General features: G+C 41.7%; 1 protein-coding gene across 1 annotated transcript; it reads right to left on the bottom strand.

Moving 5' to 3' along the window:
• Positions 1 to 3,538: 3,538 nt before the first annotated feature.
• LOC148253027 (uncharacterized) lies at positions 3,539 to 11,115 on the bottom strand. The gene is made up of 4 exons (XM_088208032.1): positions 10,969 to 11,115; positions 10,688 to 10,758; positions 7,791 to 9,049; positions 3,539 to 3,759 (listed from the first exon to the last, which is right to left on the bottom strand). Exon 3 carries the CDS (start codon positions 8,959 to 8,961, stop codon positions 8,458 to 8,460), a length of 504 nt encoding a protein of 167 aa, XP_088064158.1. The 5' UTR covers positions 8,962 to 9,049; positions 10,688 to 10,758; positions 10,969 to 11,115; the 3' UTR covers positions 3,539 to 3,759; positions 7,791 to 8,457.
• Positions 11,116 to 11,704: the final 589 nt, after the last annotated feature.

Here is an 11,704-nt window from a genome sequence, read left to right as displayed (position 1 = left end):
TACATATATGAGAGACCACGTTCTCGGAAGGGTTCCCTACGGATCCGGTCCGTCCATCATCTCCTAAGATATCTAGTCAGGCTGTCTACATTATCTATTTATCACTTCACATAACCCTTTTTTTTTCATTTTTCTTGGTCTTAATTTTTCAATCATACACAAACACATAAACCATTAATAACAGCAAACAACAACACAACATCGGGTTAACCATAATTTAAACCATAATAAAAGATACCATGATTCATGCATACGAAACCATAAAATAAGTACATTAAATACCATACTGCATTTAATACTGAAAAATAGATCAAACAACAACTGACCAACAATATATCAGATTCGGGCTCCATTGGCAACCTCAATCAATTATAAATATCTATAAAGTCATAAAATACCATTTAATCATTTATTAAGCTTTAATGTCATGATAGGAAATAGTATGAGAAATCCTTACTTTTCGAGGTCTGAAATAAACTCTACAGTGCGCCTACAGGCTGTCCCTAAATTTTCTGAATTTTTTTCAAGAAACTGAAACGCACTACCGGTACCTGCACGTATCCCAGAAAATCCCAAATCAGACATAGGGTCCTTTTCGGCCAATATCAGAATTCTGGCATGGCGGCTCCGCCGTGCTCCGGCGACGGCACCGCCGCTCGCGGCGGCGATCCACCTCGGGTTGGCCGTTTTTGGCCGAATTCGGCCAAACTCACATTGGTTCCTGTAATAAAACAACCCTAAGGCCCTCGGTGGGCCAAAAAATCACGAAAAATCGAGACTTACCGGCGGTGGTGCTTCCGGGTTTAGCGGCTTCTCCGGTGCGAGTCACGGTTTGATGTTTTGCTCCAGTCAACCTGTAGAGAAAAGGACGGTGATCACAGTGGTGTAAAAATTGCATCAAACGAGAGCCGAAAAAGGCCTCATCGGAGGCAAAAATTGAGAGAAGCCGCGGTGACGCTGCTGGACTTCGGCAGTGTTTTTCGATCGATTAGTCGGTGGTTTGGCTCTGATTTGGCCATAGGCGGATTCAGCATCGAAAAACGAGCTAAGGAGAGAAATTTTACCTCGTTTGGCAGTCGGAAAACCCTCCTGTGTGGTGGCGGGTGGTGCCGGCCGGCTTCTTCAGCGTCTGGTTCTTCTTCTCCGGCGAGGCACTGGCGGCTAGGGTTTGGGGTCGGGTGTGGGTGAGGTTATTTATAACGTCCCCCTTTTAATCTCAGCCATCCATCACATTTTAATCTAGGCCGTCCGATCGCGATTAAAATAGAAATAAATCTGGACCGTCCATTGCGATGCGATCTGGGCCGTCTGTGCGTGATTCAATCTGGGCTGTCTGCACGCGTGAGATATGGACCGTTCGATCGAGTGCACGCGGATCGCTCACATGGCTCCGTCCGCGTGGTCTTCTGCGTCAGCTTCCTTACCACGCGGCGTGTTCTGGTTGGCCGGGGCCGCTGACTAGGCTGCTAACGTGGCTGCTGACGTGGCGCAACTTTTTTAAATTGCGTTTTGACCCCCAGTTTCCTATTTTCTTTTCAAAAACACCCACAGAATCTAAATTTTTACCTTTTTTTTCCAAAATCCCAAAAATAATTTTACCATATTTTATCATTTTTATCAATTTTATTTCTATTAAATTAAATTAAATTAAGTTAAACACATAATTATTACAAAATAAATTAACCATAAAATAAAATAAAATAAAAAAAAAAGGTTCCAATACCCAAAAATAAAAAAATTTATATTTAGGGTGTTACACAGTAAGATAAATAAAAATAATGCAACACATATAAATTTAAAAACACTCATTAATGCATAGTTGAAAAATAATATTTAAAAACAAATTAGATCCAATTTCATTGCCAAGTTAAATAGTCAATATTTTCGTCCAAATCAAATACTACATTTAATGAGTTTACACAACTCACGCACACAGGATAAGACTCGTCTTCTGACTCAATTTTAATTACAAATTAATTATCTTAAATTATGTTTCATTGGTTATAAATCTACGCGCGGAGCCACCTACACTTACTTTCAACAACGACAAATGAAATATCATCTAGTCATGGATGGGTGCGCAAATATTTATAAACATACATTCACAGATAACAAATTTACACAACTCACGCACAAAAGACAAGACTCATCTTCTGACTCAATTTTAATTACAAATTAATTATCTTAAATTATGTTTCACTAGTTATAAATCTAAGCTTGTAGCCGCTTGCATCTATTTCCAATGACAACAAACGAAATACCATCTAGTTATGGGTGGGTGCGTAAATATTTATAAACATACATTCACAGATAATAAATACAAATGACATACTCTCATGTCTCTCTATGTCACCATTATTTATGCTACTCTAGAACATGAATATCAAATCACCTAGAGTTTTTCAGGACGAATGAACTACATGTTCTATGAAGGAACCAAAACTAGCACCCATCACCTAGTGACTTCAGAACAAATAATCAAAGCAAATATCTCTAAAAAAAGTACGGTGAATCGAATTTAAACCGTACTTTATGTTTAAATTTTTAACATTTAATTTAGTTATATAGTTTAGAGTTTTGAATTAATTCTAGAAACTAAAATTTTATTGTTTTATTCTTTTACACTTAATTTAATTTTTATTAATTTATTTATTAATTAACGATTTAGTTATTTAATTTTTTTATCAACTCAAATTAAGCCGTAAATTTTCATCTTTTAATTTCACACATTCTTGCTTCCTTTTTACCTATCCTGTGCTCAAGATAGAATTTCCCTCACACCCGTACTTGTGGTACAAGCAGCACTACCCGCGAAGATCCATCGGAGTCGATAGATGCCTATCGAATCATCATGGCGCACATGTTCGCTACAATATAGCATGCCGCGGGACAGATATGGAAATGTGAAGGCATCTCGAATACAGTCCCAGTGCATATATACACATCGACACGAACGACAACACCACATACATGCCCGCACGACATTCTCGGCACACTTGGTGCTTGACAATGTCCGATGTCCGCATTGCTGTGCCCACCCGTGTGTAGGGATGTCCCTAGACAAATTTGGGTGCCCAGCAGCATCCCTTTTCCATGGCTACAACCCAAAAATTTCACCTCCATTCACAGGCAGCAACAAGGTGATGCTGCTTGCTAAATAGAGCTTTTTTGGCTCATTTCCTCAAATTAACCTTCATTCTTTTGCTTTTCTAACATTATTCCCAGTTACCACACTAATAACGTCAAATAATTTTCAAATTAAACTATTTTAAATTCATGAAAACCAGATTTTAATACTCACGCGCACACACTCTGTTTTCCTTTCACACACGTACACAGCAGGATTAATTCACCAAAACATATTATTTAAAGCATCTACAAAATTGCATATCATGAGACAGAAGCTAATTTACACGAAGGAATTGTTGGAAATTTCAGAAATTCCTATTTGCAACTCACAATAGCTATACATGGAGAGTTCAGTGACATTTTTGGGTTAGTTTTGGATTTGTAACTTATTTTGTAACGGCCCCGGAAATTAAAAGAAAATGTATATATTAAAAAGTTCTAAGTGCGGAAGCGAAATAAAAATTCTGATTAACATCCCTTACACAATAACTAAAAACGTATTTAACATATGAAAGAATAACTAACTGAAGTAAACACTAGTAATGAATGCAATAAATAAATCTATGAAATTCTTAGTCATTTACTCGCCGTCTTCCTGCGGGACGGGCTCGGGAACCAAGTCCTCCTGATCTGAAATGGTTAAGTAAGGAATGAGCTACACTAGCCCAGTAAAGACATCACACTATCTCACTGCCACAGGAGTAAAAGCTGGTAGAAAACAAAAACGACCAATGGAGCATAATTTATAGCAAACTCATTTATCAATAATAAAAATCTTTACTGTCCACTTACCTCGGTGAGATTCATGAAAACAATTTATGAAATACAATAACATCATAAATGTCATAAAATCATGCACACTTTGTAACATAACACATATTAAACTCTCATTTTTCAATCATCAGACAACAATTTTCCTCTTTTATCAGCCTACTAGTATCCATGGGGATCCATAGGGGGTTCCCGCTACACGTGAACTATTCACATTAATAACTTGATTCCAGGGCCGTCCCCATACCCCGTCCGGTATGGGTGCCAAAATACATAAGGTCTCCATACCCCGTCCGATATGAGAGACCACGTTTCCGATAGGGTTCCCTAAAATAATTTTCAATCAATTCCCAAAAATAATTTTATCCAATTTTATCATTATTATTATTATTTATTTCTATTAAATTAATAAATTAAACATATAATTATTACAAAATAAATTAACTATTAAAAAATAAAATAAAATCCAAAAAAAAATTCTAATACAAAAATAAAAATACTTTTGGGGTGTTACAACTCTACCCCCCTTAAGGAAATTTGGTCCCCCAAATTTGCCTCTTGCTCTTGATCGAACAAATGGGGATACTGGGCTCTAAAGTCTGATTCTAGCTCCTAGGTAGCCTCCCTTGGCATGTGGTTTTGCCACACGACCTTTACAAATGATATTTTTTGGTTGCGGAGTATCCTGCTCTTTCGGTCCGTGATACCGGCTGGTACTTCTTTATAAGATAAGTCCTTTTGGAGTGGAAGCGGTTCATGAGCCAAGACATGAGATGGGTCCGGGTTGTACTTACGTAGCATGGATACGCGGAACACATTGTGGACCTTGGAGAGCTTTGGAGGCAGTGCTAGTCTGTAGGCAACAGTATCAATCCTGTCTAAGATTTCAAAAGGTCCAATAAATCAGGGGTTCAATTTTTCCCTCCTGCCGAACCTACTAATTCCCTTGAAAGGAGCCTTTCTCAAACGCTAGATCTCTCCTCCGGGTGTCCGCATAACTCTTCTGCCTACTCTGAGCCGTTTGAATGTTCTTTCTGATTTTAACTATTTTAGACGTGGTCTCCTCTACCAACTCCAGGCCGAACAATCTTCTATCGCCCACTTCTTTTCCAACAAATCGGTGATCTGCATGGGCGCCCATATAACGCCTCATATGGAGCCATGCCGATGCTCGCTTGGTAGCTGTTGTTGTAGGCAAACTCTATCAGGGGTAGATGGTCGTCCCAATGGCCCCTAGCGTTAAGGAAACAAGCTCGGAGCATATCTTCAAGTGTACGAATTGTCCTTTCTGATTGTCCATCAGCTTGAGGATGGAAGGCAGTACTAAGAGACAGCTTTGTTCCCATGACTTGCTGAAAGCTACTCCAAAATCGAGAAGTGAACCTGGGGTCCTTGTCGAATACCACTGTCACTGGAACTCCATGCAATCTGACTATTTCCTGGATATACATTCTTGTCAACTTGTCCAAAGGGTCGGTCATCCTGATGGTCAAGAAGTGGGAAGATTTGGTAAGCCGGTCAACGATTACCCAGATGGCGTCATGTCCTAAACGTGCCTTGGGTAATCCCGTTACGAAGTCCATAGTGATGTGTTCCCACTTCCACTCCGGGATCGGTAAAGGCTGAAGTAGCCCACCTGGGCGCTGATGCTCTACCTTGACCTGCTGACAAACCAAGTATTTGGATACAAAGTCGGCTATGTCTCTCTTCATCCCATTCCACCAAAACCGGGGTCGCATGCTTTGGTACATTTTGGTGCTTCCGGGATGCATGGCAAACTTTGAGTTGTGGGACTCTATCATGATGTCTCTCTTTAACTCACTGTCATCTGAGACACACACCCTGTCTTGGAAACAGAGTAACCCATCGGCAGAAATTCAGAATTCTGAGCTCACTCCCTGTTCTCATCATTCTTGTGGGCTACCAAGGCGGGGTCGACTGACTGGGCTTCCCTTATTCTCTGGATTAACTCGGGCTGGACTGTCAGGCGGCCCAAACATGTGATTCTCCTCAGGTTCTGAAGTCGAACCTGTTGTGTGGCCCCAATTTACCTGAATTCTGAAACCATCAAATGGGCTAAGATACCTGCACTTTTCCTGCTGAGAGCGTCTGCTACCACGTTGCCCTTACCCCGATGGTATAAGATATTACAATCATAGTCTTTAAAGAGTTCCATCCACCTTCTCTGACGCATGTTGAGATCATTCTGAGTGAATATGTGTTTCAAACTCTTATGATCAATATAGATCTGAAAGGTCTCTCCGTATAAGTAGTGGCGCCAGGTTTTCAAGACGTGTATGATTGCAGCAAACTCTAAGTCATGGGTGGGATAATTCTTCTCATGATTCTTTAACTGTCTGGACCCATATGCTATGACATTCCCATGCTGCATCAGGACACAACCCAGGCCTAGATAGGAGGCATCACTATAAACTGTATATCCCCCCGATCCACTCGGTAAAGCCAGTACGGGTGCAGTAGTCAGTCACTTCTTTAATAAACTTCTTTCGCAATCCTCATTCCACTCAAACTTGGCATTCTTCTTTGTGAGTCGGGTTAGAGGAGCTGCTAGGCTGGAGAATCCTTCAACGAACCTGCGGTAATAACCTGTCATCCCCAAGAAGCTCTGGATTTCCTTAACTGATGTTAACTTCTCTCAGCCAAGTATCGCTTCAACCTTTTTGGGATTCACTGATACTCCTTCCTTCGATATTATGTGTCCTAGGAAGGCGGTTTGCTCAAGCCAGAATCCACACTTACTCAACTTTGCATATAACTTCTTTTTTATGAGGACTTGCAAAACTTGGCCAAGATGGTGAGCATGTTCTTCTCTGCTTTTTGAGTAGACCAAGATGTCATCGATGAACACAATAAAAAATTGATCCAAGAACTCTCTGAAGACCCAGTTCATCAGATCCATAAAGATTGTTGGGGCGTTGGTTAGCCCAAATGGCATGACCAGGAACTCATAGTGTTTGTACCTGGTTCGAAAGGCCGTCTTAGGGATGTCTTCTGTTCTTATCTTCACCTGATAGTAACCTGATCGCAGGTCTATTTTAGAGAAGACCTGTGCACCCTGTAACTGATCGAAGAGGTCATCAATCCTGGGAAGGGGATATTTGTTCTTAATTGTAACCTTGTTCAATCCTCTGTAATAAATACACAGTCTCAATGTTCCATCTCCCTTCTTGGAAAAAGTGACTCCGGCACCCCAAGGGGACACACTGTGTCTAATAAAACCACTGTTTTGCAATTCAGTGATCTCTTTGCTCAGCTCTTCCATCTCAATGCGGCTCATGCGGTAAGGAGCAACCGAAATGGGCTGGGTGCCTGGCTGTAGGTCTATAGTGAACTCGACTTCCCTGTCCACTAGTCCGGGTAGTTCGTCTGGAAACACATCTGGAAAGTCTTAGACTACCAAAATCTCTTGGATACAAATTTTCTTATTGGGCTTGCCTAGTTAGAGAAAATAGCAAGATTAAGGTACTTAAAATTTAAGGAAACTTGCCATCAAGGAATAAGTACTAGATGATTTTATTAATTTGTAAATGGCTCATCATTAGGAGGATTAAATACAACCTTCTTGTTAAAGCAATCTATGGTGGCGTGATAAGCCGCTAGCCAATCCATCCCTAAGATTACATCAAAATCTCTCATGTCTAACCCTATCAGGTCTACACTCAGTTTTTTATTTGCTATCTCCACGGCACAATCCCTGTGGACAACTTTCCCTAATAGTGTTTCACCCCCAGCAGTAGACACAAATAATATTGAATCAAGTTCATCAAGTAATACATTAAATTTGGATGCAAAAACATGTGAAACAAATGAATGTGATGCACCAGTGTTAAACAAAACATGAGCAATATGGTTACAGATAGTGTACATACCCTGTACCACGTCCGGGTTGGCATTGGCATCCTGCTGAGTGAGGTTGTAAATCCTGTCCTGAATAGGAGGTCTTCCTTAATTCTGGTTCCTCGGGCACTCTCTCGCATAGTGCTGGGCACTGCCACATATGCAACAGGTATTGTTGAGGCGGTAGCATGGTCGGTCCCCGTGATCCCTGCCGCAGTGCTGACAGATCTTTCCACGTCCTGCCCCTAGAGCGTAAGGAGGGGCCTGGATCACTGGTATGGGCCTCTTATTTGGTTGGATTGGCGCAATAGGTGCTGGTCTGTAGGGTGGAGCTGAGGGTCGGTGACTCCCTGCTGACTGAGGACGGGTGTTAAAACTCCTCTCCACAATCTGCGCCTTTGCTAGAACGACAGAGTATGTCTTGAGCTCCAGTACCAATAAGTGTTGCTTGATCTCTGGGCGTAGGCCCCACTAGAATCTCCTGACCTTCCTGCCCTCATCTATCAATGTCTCCGGGGAGTATCGCCCCAGCTCTAGGAACTTACGAGCATATTCCGATACCGTCATGTTTCCTTGGACCAGCTGAACAAACTCCATCTCCTTTAAGTGTCGAATGTGCTCAGGGTGATACTCCGCATGGAAGGCAGCTAAGAACTGCTCCCAAGTGGCTGGTGTAGGTAGGGTGGTCTGCTTGAGCTCCTACCAACAACCTGCTTCCCTTACCAGCATGTAGGAAGCAAGGGCAGCTCTCTGCTCAAGAACCACTCCCAAGGTCTTGAAAGCTCTCTCAGTCTCCGCCAACCAGTACTGGGCATCTTCGAAAGAGGATCCTTCTGTAAAAGTGGAAGGGTTCAGTCTCCTGTACCTCTCTATGTAGCCTAGGTCGATCAAAGAAGGAGCTGGGTCCCGTGGAAGAGGGACTGGGCCCGGCTGGGGATAGACTAGGGGGCCCTGTGGTGGCACCTGCTGATATAGTGGGGGCACCGGATTGTACTGTGGCGGTACCGGACAGTTTGGTGGTTGGGGCACCGATTCACACTGCGACGGTGGTGCTGGGTGGTACTGTGGTGGAGCAGGCTCGTGCCGGAGTGGCTCGGGATCCGCTTGCTGTAGCGGTGGCTCAACCTGTGGTATTGGGGGAGGTTCGGGTAACTCCCTTCTCTCCTCTCGACCTTGCTGGGCAGTAATGATCCTTTCCAGCATCTCAAATATTCTGTCCACATCTTTCCGAAGCAAATCATCCCGGGCTGCTCGGTTTAGTAGGGGTCTTCCTCTCTTTATTTCTCTGCACCTGCATTTCACAAGGAAGGGTTGAGTAACGATTTATCAATGGGTATTTCTCTAAGCACTATTCTGTAAGGGATGAGTCCGAGGAACACAGCTCTGATACCAACTGTAACGGCCCCGGAAATTAAAAGAAAATGTATATATTAAAAAGTTTTAAGTGCGGAAGCGAAATAAAAATTCTGATTAACATCCCTTACACAATAACCAAAAACGTATTCAACGTATGAAAGAATAACTAACTGAAGTAAACACTAGTAATGAATGCTATAAATAAATATATGAAATCCTTAGTTATCTACTCGCCGTCTTCTTGCGGGACGGACTCGGGAACCAAGTCCTCCTGATCTGAAATGGTTAAGTAAAGAATGAGCTACACTAGCCCAGTAAAGACATCACACTATCTCACTGCCACATGAGTAAAGGTTGGTAGAAAACAAAAACTATCAATGGAGCATAATTTATAGCAAACTCATTTATCAATAATAAAAATATTTACTGTCCACTTATCTCGGTGAGATTCATGAAAACAATTTATGAAACACAATAACATCATAAACATCATAAAATCATGCACATTTTGTAACATAACACATATCAAACTCTCATTTTTCAATCATCAGACAATAATTTTCCTCTTTTATCAGCCTACTAGTATCCATGGGGATCCATAGGGGGTCCCCGCTACACGTGAACCATTCACATTAATAACTTGATTCCAGGGTCATCCCCATATCCCGTCCGGTATGGGTGCCAAAACCATAAACCTCAATACCCCGTCCGGTATGAGGGTAAAACGACCCGTCCCCATACCTCATCCAATATGGGCGCCAAAACACATAAGGTCTCCATACCCTGTCCGATATTAGAGACCACGTTTCCGGTAGGATTTCCTATGGATCCGGTCTGTCCACTATCTCCCAAGATATTTAGTTAGGCTGTCGACATTATACATTTATCAATTCACATAACTTTTTTTATTTTTCTCGGTCTCAATTATCCAATCAAACATAAACACATAAACTAGTAATGAACACCAAACAAAGCAACACAATATCGGGTTCACCATAATTCAAACCACAATAAATGAAACTGGGATACATGCATACGAAACCATAAAATAAATACGTCCGATACCATACTGCATTTAAAACTGTGAAATAGATCAAACAACAACTGACCGAAAAATACATCAGATTTGGGCTCCATTAGCAACCTTAATTAATTATATACAATTCATGAAATATCGTTTATTCATTTATTGAGCTTTAATACCGTTATAGGAAATAGAGTGAAAAATTTTTACTTATTTCGGAATCTGAAATCGAGTTCTCATTGCGCTTACGGGCTGTCCTTAGATTCCCTGAATTTCTTTCCCCGGGAACCGAAATACACTTCCGGTACATACACATGTCCCGAAAAAACTCAAAAACAATCCCAAGGCCTACTCGGCCATTTTTAGAACTCTGACACGGCGGTTCTGCCGTGCTTCGGCGACGGTGCCGTCGCTCGTGGCGGCGATCTGCCTCGAGTTGGCCGTTTTTGACCGTTTTCGGTCGAATTCGGCCAAACTTGCATTGGTTCCTACGATAAAACAACCATAGGGCCCTCGGTGGGCTAAAAATCACGAAAAATCGAGACTTACCGGCGGCGGAGCTCTCGTGTGTGGCGGCTTCTCCGGCGCGAGTCCCGATTCGATGTTTTGCTCCGATTAACCTGTAGAGAAAAGGATGGTGATCACAGTGGTGTAAAAATTGGATCGAATGGGAACCGGGAAGGGCCTCATCGGAGGCAAAAACTTAGGAAAGTCGCGGTGGCGCCGCTGGGCTTCGACAGTATTTTTTTATTGATTGACCGGTGGTTTGGTTCCGATTTGGCCACAGATAGATTCAGCATCGAAAAACAAGCCAAAGAGAGAAATTTTACCTCGTTTGGCGGTCGAAAAATCCTTCGGTGTGGCGGCAGGTGGCGGCAGCCGGTTCCTCCGGTGGCTGGGTCGTCTTCTCCGTCGAGGGTACTGGCGGCTAAGGTTTGGGGTTGGGTGTGAGTGAAGTTATTTATAATATTTTCCTTTTAATCTCAGTCATCCATCACGATTTAATCTGCGTTGTTTGATCGTGATTAAAATAGAAATAAATCTGGGCCGTTCGTGCGCGTAGGAACGGATCTGGGCCGTCCGATCGCGCGCACGCGGATCACTCACGTGGCCCTATCCCGCGTGGCTTCCTGTGTTAGCGTTCCTACCACGCGACGTGTCCTAGTTGGCTGAGGCTGCTGACCGGACTGTTGACGTGACTGCTGACGTGGCGTATATTTTCTAAATTGCGTTTTGACACCTGGTTTTCGATTTTCTTTTCAAAAACACTCACAGAATCCAAATTTTCACTTATTTTTTCTAAAATCATTTTCAATTAATTCTCAAAAATAATTTTACCCAATTTTATCATTATTATTATTTTTTATTTCTATTAAATTAATTTAAATTAAATTAAATATATAATTATTACAAAATAAATTAACTATTAAAAAATAAAATAAAATCCAAAAAAAAATTCCAATACAAAAATAAAAATGCTTTTGGGGTGTTACATATTTTCTGTTTGGAAACTAATTCCTAACATTTTAAACAGTTTTTTTAAATTTTGATTAGAATTTTGAAACA

The sequence above is a fragment of the Carica papaya genome, chromosome 7 (genome assembly GCF_054855325.1).
Source record: "Carica papaya isolate Zhongbai chromosome 7, ASM5485532v1, whole genome shotgun sequence".
Taxonomy (NCBI): Eukaryota; Viridiplantae; Streptophyta; class Magnoliopsida; order Brassicales; family Caricaceae; genus Carica; species Carica papaya.
This window is presented reverse-complemented; position numbering and strand designations above follow the sequence as displayed.